Consider the following 14,190-nt stretch of genomic DNA (forward strand, 5'->3'; position numbering starts at 1 on the left):
CCATGAAGGTGATAGAAAAGTCCTTATAAGTATTCCATAAATAGAGTTCTTAGATGTGGCATGTAATTGGACATAATAAATAACTAATCCAAATAATAAGATATCTCTCTCTACTCCTTACTCTAAAAGCTAACTTGGAGAGAGAATTTTACAAAGGTTGTGTAAGGTTATAAGAGAACATATGCAATAAAACTACCCTAAAATAATACCAGTTTATTCAGAATAACATATTATTCATATTGACTAATATTCTCCATCCAACAAAGCCCCCTGCTGATTTTTAATGGGGGAAAAATGGATAATCCAAACTTGATTAATTGAAAGTCCATTTTTTTTCCACTCAGTCCCTAGGGTTAGAAAATAATAAGATTTTACAGAATCACTACTAGGACTTGGCCTCTCATTGAGTCAGCTAATTAAGTATTAAAACTGCCCAATTTCTGACAATATATTCAAGCCTTATGCTTGCATATTTTCTCACTTTTACCTTACCTCTAACAATGATATCTGCCACTGCAGATAGATTGTCTAGAGTCGTTTGTACCATGCATACATACTTTCCGGAATGATTCAACTGAATCTCTCTTATCATCAAATCCCCCACAGATTCCTGGAGATAAAAGGAACGAAAGTATCAATACATAATCACACACAGCAGGTCTTCCATTTGGAATATTGCTAGAGCTTTCCAACTATCAAGAGCGAAACATTTGTGAAATTAAAAGATTCACTCACATCATCATTCATTTCCTATACTGAATCACTGGTTTGTTTATTTTTCCCCCCTATTTAGGTATTAACATTCCACATGGAACATAAGCATCTTTATGAAATACATAAAACCACCAAGAACACAACAGATGCAGCTGCATAAAACAAGTGAATATACATTCATATGAAGAATAATGATAAAAACATCTTTCTGCAATCCAAGGTCTTGCTTCATTTTATTACACAATAAAGAAACTTACTCCTCCGATTCTTTTGAAATGAGGTACTCCTCTTTGGAAGTCAATAACATGTCCATTGAAAGACCATGTGAATACAACGTCAACAGAAGGATCATGGAACACCTGACAAGGTAGGACTATACTCTCACCAACGGTAACATCCATTTGAGAGGGTGGAACAGTAATTATGGTCCTTTCTGTTAAGAACAAAATGGTCTTAATTATTAATAGTATTATAACATAGGAGTAGACTTATTTAGATTTCTGAATAAACAGTGCACTAGTTTTGAAAATAATAAATTTGGTCTAATCTTCCACTACATTGAATATTTTTTCGTAAAATATTTCTGAATCAATCAGAAGATAAATTTTATTATTCTGGTGGAATTGAGAAATAAAAGTAAATTGGACTAAATTGTACCTATTTTAATGGGAGGCAGAATATATGATACAGCAAGACCACAAATCTATGAAACAAACCCTATCTAGAATTTTCTCACTCTCAAATACTGAAATTAGCAGTTTATCAATCAGACAAATATATATATATGATTACCACTGCATATGGTTTGTCTATAGGAATTTGTCTTTATACTTAATTTAAAACAAAAACATGTAAATGGAGAAGTGTCAGAAAATTTCACATAAGTATCTTGGACTGGGCATAGGTAACTGGGAAAAGTTAGCAGTTAAGTTTGGCTTTTTCAGTCATTTTCAATTATTTTGTGCCTATTTGGGGTTTTCTTGGTTAACATACTGGAGCGGATTGTCATTTCCATTTCCAATTCATTTTATAGATGAGGAAACTGAGGTAAGTGATGATAAATGACTTGTCTAGGGTCATATAGCCAATAAGTGTCTGAGGCCAGAGAGGAAAAGTAATCTTCCTTTCTTCAGGCCCTGCTCTTTATCCCCTGAGCCACCTAGCTGTCCTTGACAAAAGTTCATCATAATGTAAAATCTACCAAGTTATTGACTAAGCAAATACTTATTAAGTTTCAATGTTATTTGGATACAAAACCAAAAATGGAACAATACCTTGCCCTAAAGAAGCTTTCTTTTTTTAAGGAAAAACAACATGGACACATATGCAAATACGTGCAATGTAAATACAATGTGATTAATAAGCCAGAGGCAATGGTAGGGATCAGGAAAGACCTCAGATAGTAGGTAGTACATGAAATGAATTATGAAAGAAAGTTGGACTTTTGTGGGAGTGGAGTGTAAGTTTTCCAGGTAAGAGGGACAGTGTGTTCTAAGACATAATGATGGAAGACAGAATGACATATATAAGGAAAAGGAAGGTCATTTGCGCTGTACTGTGTATTAAAGGGAATAATGGTAGAGAAAAGCTGAAAACATAAGTTGAAACAAAGTTGTGAAGGTCTCTAAGTGCCAAATTGAAGTTTGAATTTGATCCTAGAGGCAATATGGAGAAATTGGAGTTTATTGAATTGGGGAGTGAACATAGTCAAATCTATGTTCTAAGAATACCTCTTTAGCAGTGTTATAAAAGATGGATTGACAAGATTTTTCTTTCCATGGTTTATAAGTATTTATCATGGAGGTTGACTGACACAAAAGCTCCAGGATTATATGCAGATTGTATGATTTTCAACCATTGTGTGAGCTAACATATACCTTTCTTTGATACTCTTTATGTACAATGATGATTGTGTGGTGTTTGTCATAAATGTAACCAAATCAAATATGAACACGATCTCTATCACATGAATCTAGTAAGCAGATGATTCATTGATATTTTCCCCCATTTTCTCCTTAATTCTAAGAAATAGAGACAATAGCATCACAGAGTTTGCTTCTGAAAAAAAGGAATTTTTTTGTTACTTTATGAAGGATAAGGAAGGTAGGATACAGGGAAATGAAATGCCCTTCACAATTTTACTGAAATAATTGGTGTCAAAAGTATAATGAGGGACCATGGCTTTTCATTCTTTATCTTTAATGAAAATGAGAGGTTTCCATATAGGAAATGGAAACAGAAAATGGAAATTAGTTGTACTCTATCATGCAGAGATGAAAATAAGTGGAAAGGGGTTTAAGTTGTAACATAAGTGATTGCTAAATATATTAGAAAAATTATATTGAGGGTTTCTAAACATGAGATTGAGTTACTGAAGAATAATATGTGAGCATTTCTTTGATCTTTTTCAATCCCTCTGTATCTTCCCCTGTCATCTCCTCATGCTCTATTCCTGCCTTGGTCATGTTCTATTTCAAAGGTAAATACATCTTATATTGAGATCAGGTGTAATTATTTTGGGAAATATGTTCACCTATATTCTTAGGGAACATGATCACAGATCAGAATCAGAATGAATGTTTGGGGTGATCTAGTTAATCACTCTCATTTTACAGATGAGTAAAGAGAGGGGCAACAAGGTTGAACGATCAGGTCAGGCTCACATAGGTAGAGATCCTCTTATGTCAAATCCAAAGTGAACATGCTGAAATATCGTGCAATAATGTCAACACTTGAAAGTCATATGGTTATTTTGACTTTACAAATATAGTCCATTGTAGTAGTGCAGCTTAAAGGGTCGAGCTAAATAATTCATTTAGGTCATGATCCAGCATATTAGAAGTATATAAATATTTTAAATTTAAGAATTAGAGGCTCACCTATGAAAGTGCTAATTCTAGTTTCCAAGTACATTCTTAAGATAAACAGTCATCTCTACTAAGTGTTTTTATTTTCATTGTGGTTGTGGTTTTGCTGTTTTTGTGTTAAAGAAAACAGTGAAGAATCCATGGTTTTAAAGCCCACAAATATGGATTTATCTTCATAATGAACCCCTTTAATATCTCATTAAATTATTGAAATATGTCATTCTTTTTCTTATCTTCTATGGAATAACTAAACATGTGGAGGGCACAGTCAATTTGGTAAAGGCAGGAATGCATTCTACATCTCCTAAATTTCCCTCCAAATAACTTTAAAATAGTACCTCAAAACAAATTCTGGAGTAGCAAAACAAATAAAGGACATAGTGAAATAATATTTCATCACAGGAAGACTTGTAAGGTTGGCAGAGGAAGTATGTCTCACTGGGGCAAGAGACAATCATAGTCCAACCCACAACCCACCCAAAAAGCCAACAGCAAGGTCGCATGCTACAGTGTGGGCCTGTAGTGAGGTTCTAGGTCTCTATACAGGCTGTACGAGGGCCAGGGCTCCTGTGCAAGGCAGCCAACAGTAGGTTAAGCCAGGTGCAAGAACAGGGCAGGCCTTGGGGCCAACTGAATCTGTAGCAGCAAATTGAAGAGTTCTCAGGTCATAGAGTATAAGGAGATTGGAAAATGGTCAGAGAGAAATTATAGCAGACCTTTAAGTGGCACTGGGCACTGATCTCTGTTGCATTGCCAATAAGGTGATCTGGGTAATGGTTGCAGGGTAAGGAGGAATGCTAGAGTGCTGAAGTTCAAGGCTGCAAGGGAGCAAAGACCCTGATCACAGATTCAGGGCAGAGAACTGTGCTTGTGTTTTTTTAAAGACCAGAGTACAGGCCAGGAGAGCAGTGACCACACCTCTCTTTAGAACACAGCATTTTACAATAACTGAAAACTTGCAGATCTGCAGAACTATGCCTGAAAACAACAAACCTGAAAACAAACAAATAAAACTCTGAAGCTTTAGAGTGTGCCCCCTCCACCCTGAAAGCAAATGCAAATTTAACATAAATTAAAAAGTTGAGAAAATAGGCTGAAAATATTATCAAGTAACAAAAAGAACCCAAATATGTTACTATGGTGACACGAAAGATTAAAGCAAGAAATCAGAAGGCCACAACAATGTCAAAATAGCTGCATTCTAAGAAAAATATGAATTGGTCTCAGGAAAAATAAAAACACATGGAAGAGCAGAAAGAAATTTTAAAAATTAGTTTGGAAAGGTAGAGGAAAATTTGTAAAGAGAATTGAGAATCAAGAAAGAAAATCCTGGGGAAAAAGTCATTAGCTTAGTAAAGGAAGGACAAAAAATACTAAATAAAATAACATTAAAAAGAGAAAAAGAAAAGGAAGCTAGTTTGTACAGTAGATGAAGCACCAGCCCTGGAATCAGGAGGACCTGGATTAAGTACAGCCTCAGACACTTATTAGCTTCATGACCCTGGGCAAGTCACTTAACTTCAATTGACTCCAAACAGAAGTTAAATAAATAAAAATATAAAGCAGTATAGGAGAAATGTTATAAAAGAATAAACAAATGAACATATAAATAAATAAAGTAAAAGTAATAATAAAATCCACTGAAGAAAAGAGCTCTTTTAGAAACACAATAAGCAAACTGGAAAAAAAAAATTACAAAAATTAATTGAAAAAATGACTTTTAAGAGGTAGGATTGGAGGAAAGGAAAACGTGGTACAAAAGCTCACTGATGAAAATAATTCCTTAAAAAGAAGAATTGGTAAAGTGGAAGCTAATGATCCCATGAGATAGCAACAAACAATATTACAAAATGAAAAGAATGGGAAAAAATGGAAGAAAATAATAAATATTTCACTGGTAAAACAACTGACCTAGAAAATAGATTGAGGAGACAAAATTAAAGAATTATTGGACATCCTGAAAGCTATGATAAAAAAAAGAGCCTAGTAATCATCTTTCCAGGAATTATACGGGAAAACTGCCCTGATATCCTAGAACCACTGGTCACATACTAAAAAAAAAAGTTACTAAAATGAAAACTCCCAGGAATACCATGAGGAAATACCAGCACTCCCACGTCAAATTGAAAATACTGTAAACAGCCATAAGGAAACAATTAAAATATTGTGTAGACACAGTCAGGATAACCTAAGAAATAACAGTTTGTACATTAAAGAATTTGAAGGCATGGATTATATTCTGGAGGGCAGAGGAGGTAAAGTTACAACCAAGATGCCCTACAAAACTGAGCATAATCCTTCAGAAAAAAAAGATGGATATTTAATGAAATAGAGGAGTTTTAAGCATTCGTATTAAAAGATAAGAAACTGAATAGAAATGTTGATTTTCAAATACAAGACTAAAAATAAGTATAGAAAGGTAATCAGGAGAGAGAAATCATAAGGAATTCAATAACATTAAACTTTTTACCTCCCCACATGGAAAGATGATGCATCTAACTATTAAAAACTTTATCATTATTAGGACAAATAGAAGTGGCATACATAAACAGAGGTCAAGGTGTGAGCTGATGCAGTGATATAAAAATCAAGGTGTGAGAAAGGGGGATATACTAGGAGAAGGGGAAAAGGAGATTTAGAATGGGTATAAATTATGTCACTAAAGAGAGGCTTAAAGCTTTTTCAAAGGCTGCAAACACTTGAACTTTACTCTCATAAAATTGGATGAAAGAAGGAATAGCATATACACACAACTGGGTATAGAAATATATCTTGCCTTATTGGAAAGTAGGAATGGAAGAAGATAAGAAAAAAGGGGGGCATGATGGAAGGGGGGACAGCTTGGTGGAGGCACTGGTTAGAAACAAAATATTTATGAGGAGAAACAGACAAGGAGAGACAGACAGACAGACAGACACAGAGACAAGGATAAAGATGGGAAAATAGGGTGGAGGAAAATACACAGTAATCATAACTGTGAATGTGAATTGGATGAACTCAACTACAAAATGGAATTGGATAGTAGAGTGGATTAACAAACAGAATCCTGTATTATACTTATAAGAAACACACTTGAAGCAAAGAGACCCACACAAAATAAAGGTAAAGGACTGGAGCAAAACCTATTATCTCCTGATGAAGCAAAACAACAAGAACAGGTGTAGCAATCATGAGCTAAAACAAAGCAAAAACAAAAATAGAACTAATTGGAAGAGATAAGCAAGGAAACCTCAACCTGCTAAAAGTTACTCTTGATAATGAAGTAATACCAAAATTAAACATACATGCCAAATAGTATAAAATCCCAATTTTTATTAACTGATTTTTAATTTTTAATGTTCACTTTCATAGGATTTTTAGTTCTAAATTTTCTCTCCCCATCTCCCTTCCCCCATCCCAAGATAGCATGCAATCTGATATAGGCTCTATGTATACATTACATTAAACATATTTTTATATGTCATGTTGTAAAGAAGAATTAGAACCAATGGGAGTAACCAGAAGAAAGAAGAAACAAACAAACAAAAAAGGGAGAGAGAGTACAAATAGCATGCTTCAATATGCATTCAGACTCCATATTTCTTTCTCTGGATGTGAACAACATTTTCCATCATAGTCTTTTGGAGTTGTATTAGATCTTTGCATTGCTGAGAAGAGCTAAGTTTATCAAATTTAGTCATTGCATAATGTGGCTGTTCCTATGTATGAGGTTCTCCTGAGTCTGTTCACTTCACTAAACATCAGTTCATGTGAGTCTTTCCATGTTTTTCTGAAGTCTACCTGCTCATCATCTCTTATGGAATAATAGTATTCCATTACATTTATATACCAAAACTTTTTCAACTATTTCCTTATTTATGGGCATCCCCTCAATTTCTAGTTCTTGTCCACCAAAATAAGAGCTGCTATAAATATTTTTTGCACAAGTGGATTATTTCCTATTTTTATGATCTCTTTGGGATACAGCACAAGAAGTGGTATTGCTAGATTAAAGGGTAAGCACAGCTTTATAGAGCTATGGGCATGATTCCAAATTGCTCTCCAGAATGTTTGGATCAGTTCACAACTCAACCAACAATGCATTAGTGTTCCAATATTCCCACATCTTCTCCAACACTTACTATTTTTTCTGCTTTGTCATGTTAGTCAATCTGATAGGTCTGATAGGGGGTCTCAGGTTGTTTTGATTTGCATTTCTGTAATCAATAGTGATTTAGAGTATTTTGTCATATGACTATAGATAACGTTATAGAATTCCAATACTTAAAGGAAACATTACTTATGTTAGAGAAGGAAATAGATAATAAAACTATACTAGTAGGGGACCACAACTTTCCCCTTTCAGAATTAGATTTTAAAAAATGCAAACTAGGTAGATGAGCAGAATTTTAGAAATGTTGCATATGATAGACCTCTGAAGATAATTGAAGGGAAAAAAAAAGAATGTACTTTTTTCTCAGTGGTACATGAAATCTAGAAAAAAAAATAACAATTAGGGCATAAGAACCTCACAACAAAATGCAGAAAAGAACTATTTAAATAATAATTTTCCGATCTTAATGCAATAAAAATACCATTCAATTAAGGGCCCTGGAAAATAGACTCAAAAGTAATGGGAAACTAAATATTGTAATCCTAAAGAATGAATGGATCAAAGAAAAATAGTGTCATTAAAAAGTACAATAATGAGACAGTGTCCCAAAACTTATGGGATGCAGCCAAGACAGTATTTAGGGGAAAATATATATTTGTAAACATTGCCATCACAAAAGGTAGAAAGAGCAGGTCATTGAATTAGATGTAAAATTATATAAAAAATAACAAATTAGATAAAGAATAAATTACAAATGTCCACTTGAACATTAAATTAGAATGACAAAGGAAAGATTAATAAAATTGAATGTAACAAAACTAATGAACTAACAAAAAAAACTAGGAGCTGGTTTTATTTTAAAAAATAATAAAAAAAAACACTGGTTACTTTGACTTAAAGCAAAAAATATTGTCAATATCAAAAATGAAAGGGGTGAATTCACAATGAATGAAGAGAAAATTAAATGAATTATTAGGATCTATTTTGCTCAATTATATGTCAATAAATTTGACAGCCTAAATGAAATGGATGAATATTTAGAAAATATAACTTACACAGATTAATAAAAGAGAAAGAAGAATTCTTTAAAATGCTATTTTAGAAAAAGAAATTGAATAAGTCATCAATGAATTTCCTAAGGAAAAAAAATACCTAGGATCAGATGGATTCCCAAGTGAATTCTACCAAACACTTAAAGGACAACTAATTATAATACTGCATAAAAGCTTTGGGAAAATAAACAAAGGATAAGGCCTACAAAATTCCTTTTGTGTGTGTGTGTGTGTGTGTGTGTGTGTGTGTGTGTGTATGTGTGTGATGCAAATATAGTGCTAATGCCTAAACCCAAAAGACTAAAAGAAGAGAAAGAAAACTTATACTAATTTCTATAATTAATATTGATGCAAAAAATTAAATAAATTACTAGCAAGGGGGTTACAGAAGTATATCACAGAGGTCATGCATTATGTCCAAATGGGATTCATTCTAGGAATTCAAGGCTCATTAATACTAGGAAAAGTATCAGCACAATTAGCAATAGCAATAAAAAGATCAACCAAAAAATTATTATCTTAATAGATGCAGAAAAAAAAAACTTTTTATACTATAATACTCATTCCTATTAAAGACTTCAGAAACCATAGGAATAAATGAGACTTTACTTAAAATTAGAAGTAGTATTTATGTAAAACCATTAGCAAGTATAATATGTAGCAGGTATAAGCTAGAAGCTTTCCCAATTAGATTGGGTGAGGCAGAGATGCCCACTACCTTCATTATTATTCAAAATTGTGCTTGAAATGCTAACTATAGCATTAAGAGAAGAAGAAAAAGTAATGGACTGAATTAGAATAGGCTATGAGGTAACAAAGCTATCACACTTTGTAGGTGATATGATGGTTTCTTGGAGGATTTCAGGGCAATAAACAAAAAAGCTAATTGAAATAACTAACAACTTTAGTAAACCTTTTAGTAAAATTTAGTAAAAATGACATAAAACAAGTACAGATAAATCATCATTATTTCTAGATATTACCAACAAGGTCTAGTAGCAAGAGTTAGAAAGAGAAATTTCAGTTAAAATAGTTGTAGACAATATAAAATATTTAGCAGTCTACCTTCTATCACAAACAAATGAATTTTATGAAATCTGAACATAATTAAAATTTACTTTTCACACAAATAAAGATGGATATAAAAAATCAGAAAATTCTTAATAGCTTATTTAGCTTTCCTCAACAATACAGAAATCCAAGACATTTTTGAAGGACCTATGAGGAAAAATGCTTTACATAACCAGAGAAAGAACTGATGGAATCAGAACATTGATTGAAGCATACTGTGTGTGCATGTGTGTGTGTGTGTGTGTGTGTGTTCTTTTGGAACATGACTAATATAAAAACATGTTTTGCATGATTGTACAAATATAACCTTAATCAAATTGCATGGCTTCTCTAATAGTAATGAAATTTAAAGATCCACCAGTATTGGCTTGGTTTTTGGTTTGATTGTGTTAAAACCCAGAGCTTGTGAATCCCACTTGTGGGATGGACTTGTTGATGTGAAAAGAGAGGGCTGAACTGGGAGGAGCTGGTGACATAAATTTAGAGAGACACAAGAAAAGAGAGAGACAGAAGAACTTTTTGGATGCAGCACCTTTGGAGGCAGAGAGAGAATGAGAGGATTGCTGAGGGCCACTTGGAATTGCCCAGGACTTTTGAGAGCTGCCACCCAGAGCTGCCAAGGAATGAAGAGACATGGCTGTTATGCTGGTATTTTGTCTGTCTATTTTGATGTTGTTTTGCCAGATCTGTCCACTGGTGAAAGACAGTCCTGTTGTTGCAGAGGGCTTTGAACCTTGCTGTTGGTTCAGAGCTCCAGAGACTGTTCAGCAGACAGAAAGTGAATTCTGTCCACTGGTGAAGGACAGTGCTGTTGATGCAGAGGGCGTGGAAACTTACTATTGGTTCAGAAGCCCTGAAGAAGGATTTTCTTGTTGTATGTTTACAGAAATCCTGGAAGGGGGTTTTGCTAATATTTTCAGGGGTCCTAGGACTGTTTTGTAGACAGAGAATGAATTAATGAAGACACTGACAATGTATCTTGTGGCCTTGCTAAGCTTTGTCTCCCCAGGAACAAAGATTGCTGAGAACTTGCCTCTTGTATCTAGATGAAGAAAAGACCTCCATTTGGGTATTAAATGCTGTGCTTAAGCTTGTTGTAACTCTGGGGTAGATTCAATTGTGATCCAAGGGTGGGGAACTTTTGACCTTTTTGTGCTCTGTGATTGAACAAATGAATGTACTTTACTTATGATTGGAAACTAATCTCCATTTGAGAAGAGGAGCTTTGTGATGGACTAAATGAATGTACAGCCTAGGGGTGGAGTAGTATTTAGAAGATAGACTTTGTGACTGATTAAATGAATGTAATGTCCAGGGGTGGGGTAGTACTTGATTAAATCACACTTGGTAAATGCTGTATTTTTGAATTATGCTATATGTTGATTCTATCTGTTCTTAATTTGTCACTGAATAAATGGAGAGCACCTATGCTAGTATTTTGAAACTTGGGAAGTTGCCTTTGCTTGGCATTACAGCTTCTCAGTGAGGGTGTTGGGCAGAGGGTATGGGAGAGAATTTGGAATTCAAAATAAAAAAAAAACAGGTAAAATTAGTTTTATATGTAATTGGAAAAATTGAATAATAAAAAAGTGATACTAGAAAAAATGTCTATCATTTAATTAAGCCAATCAAGTAAGTCAATTAGTTAATAAACAAATATTTATTAAGCACCTACCATGTCATGTGAACTGTTTCTATTAGTTTTCAACCAAGGACCTCGCAAGTTATAGTGAACTTCTAACATTTACATTTAAGGACCTTTCAATTATTCTTTTCCATTTATGGAAATGACAAGGTAATGAACAGAAGACCATAGATTATGGAGCATTTCCTTACCAAAGAACAGAGATTTGGGAGATACCAATGACTTTAGATGAGGTCTGGATGAAAATTCAGCAAAGGAAACAGAAGGACTAGATACATAGGTAATAGGGAGACCAATAGAGAAATATCAATGAAAACCAAAGAAGAGATAGAATCCAAGAGACAGGAGTGATCCACACTATCAATGTTTTCATGAAGAACAAAAAAGCATGAGAGTGTGGGGAAGAAAGTAATTTATCTTTAGGAAAGAAGAGTTCATTTGTAGCTTTGGCAGAGGTCAGATGACAGAGGGTTAGAAAGAGAAAGAGAAGAAAGGAAATGGGTCCAGGTAAGTGTAGGTTGATTTCTCCTGGAGATTAGTTGAGAAAAAATGGAAAATACACTGCAATGTTTAACAGGAATAGTAGGATCAAGTGAGGGTTCTTTCTTTGTTTTTAATAAATATGAAACATGGAAATCTTTGTGGAGTATGTCCAAGTAGCCAGTACATATGGGGAGGATGAAAACTAAGGAGAAGGCATGACAGATGGAGCAATGTGCTACAGAAGATGGGATGGAATGGAAGTAGATAGAGTACCTCCTTTGGTGAGATAAGGATGAAAAAAAGTGTGAGAACACATGTAAATGATGTGAGATTAGCAGGGGGAAGGAGTACACTCTGGGAAAATGGTCTGGAATTCTTCCAGAAAATATGAGGTATGCTTCTCACTTGAAAGGGTGAGGAGATGAGGTGACATTGGAAGTTTGAGGAGGGATGAAAAGTTTTAGAAAGCCTCTGTGGTGAATGGATTAATGAATTGTCTAGGGAAGTATAAAAGTGTTATCTTGGTACACTGAGCACTCAGTAGAGATTATTTCACATAATTTTGTAATGGATTCAATGAGCACAATGTTGTCATTTTCTAGTTCTATTCAGTATCACATGAATTGCACTGAAGAAATTAATTGTAGGATTAAACTAAGAATGGAGATCAATAAAGCATGGTTGGGAAAATGAATGAGAGTGGAGAAGAGTGTGGAGTTGAACTAATTCAGTAAGGGGTCAAATATGGAAGAGAAGGCAGTGTGAAAAATCTTGGGGTGAAGAGAACTGAGGTATGGTTGAATTGGAGGTCATGGTGAATCAAAAAGAGAAGGTGTTAGTAGTCTTAAGGCAGAGAGTAAAATGGCAGTTAAAGTTTACAATTGCTTAAAGGAATTTCATGAACATGGAATTGAAAAAACGTGCATGTGATGTCAAGGTCAAGTATATGAGAGTCTGTATATCTGAGATGTAGTGGAGAAATTGACCATGGGAGTTGAGTAGTTTTAGGCACTGAGAATGTAAGGTTTTTGTAGGAGTACCAAAATGTATGTTGATGTACCCTATTGTGAAGAGCGTAGTTAGTGGAGAGAAAGATAGTGAAGTCAGTATTAAATTTATTGAAGGAAAAAAGAGATTGCCCTGAGAATCTTATAAATAATTGCTACAAGAATCACGATTGTATGAAAAATTTAGACGATGGATATCAGGAGAGGAGAAATTACTCCATCTCTGAGGTAGAGGATAATTTTGGAAGAGACCATATGTGACAAGGAATATTCTGACTCCTTCACCATGGCTAGTGAGTTGGGATACAGGGAAGTAGTGTGTGAATGTGGAATTAACACTGAAAAGGCTGGACAGTGAAGCAGGGGCATTAGGGACATCTCAGTACAACCCAGAAGATGGAGAAATAAGGAAGGAAAAGTGTAAAAATGAAAGTAAACTTGCTAATTATGGAGCATACATTGCAGAGAGCATGAAGGAGAGGTAAATATGTACTGGGATATTGGGGCAATACAGTTGATGGAGACAGAAGCAAGGGAGTTTGCAGTTAGGGGGTAGAGGATAGAATTTATAAAACTACAGCTATAAATTCAAAATCATTGGGATGGGGAAAGTATGAAGATGTTAACATGGTAATCATTGGTGAAGAAACTGGAATAGTGTGTCAATAGCTAGAGAGAGATACCTTGAAAGAGACAGATTATTAGACTGCTCAGTGCCTTCCAAGAATGTCAAAACCCATGACATTTGTTGATGTTGAATTCTGTGATGTGCATAACACCCACACTATAGAATATATGATCAGGTGCAATCATGGCCTGGGCAAGTCAGGATATGATGAAAGATATGGAATCATCTGAAGAATGCATCTGGAGCAATGGTGAAGTCCCTGTTGTGAGGACAGAGCCCAGGAAGCATGAACTTGGGCTGATGAAGTGGTCTATGGGAAGAGTGAATAGCCCAGAGGGAGTAACACAAAGCTACTTGGGCAGGAGATGTGTTCTATGTGCTTACAAGGTGAGCATCTACTAACTCTTGAAAGAAAGAAAAAGCAGTTCCCCAATATGTACTACTAATATCACCCTAAGGATCAAAGAGGATTGACCAGTTCCAAAGATTTGTCTTAGCTGTGTGTCAAATTTGAAATCCTTTGAAAAAGTTTATTAGTTGACTAGAGCAATGGTTTTTAACCTGTAGTCTGTAGTAGATAGATGATAGATAGATAGATAGATAGATAGATAGATAGATAGATAGATAGAT

At 34.5% G+C, this 14,190-nt stretch overlaps 1 protein-coding gene across 1 annotated transcript in view; it reads right to left on the reverse strand.

Moving 5' to 3' along the window:
* The window catches only part of CNTN6 (contactin 6), a 517,724-nt gene that overhangs the window by 58,102 nt on the left and 445,432 nt on the right, over positions 1 to 14,190 (reverse strand). Inside the window, exons 13-14 of the mRNA XM_069084074.1 lie at positions 972 to 1,147; positions 493 to 610 (exon numbers count right to left, since the gene is read on the reverse strand). Of these exons, the coding sequence (XP_068940175.1) occupies positions 493 to 610; positions 972 to 1,147 (294 nt within the window). The remainder of the gene's footprint in view (positions 1 to 492; positions 611 to 971; positions 1,148 to 14,190) is intronic.

The sequence above is a fragment of the Petaurus breviceps genome, unplaced genomic scaffold (genome assembly GCF_028583685.1).
Source record: "Petaurus breviceps papuanus isolate PSGF00001 unplaced genomic scaffold, PetGlider_PUasm1.0 174, whole genome shotgun sequence".
NCBI lineage: Eukaryota > Metazoa > Chordata > Mammalia > Diprotodontia > Petauridae > Petaurus > Petaurus breviceps.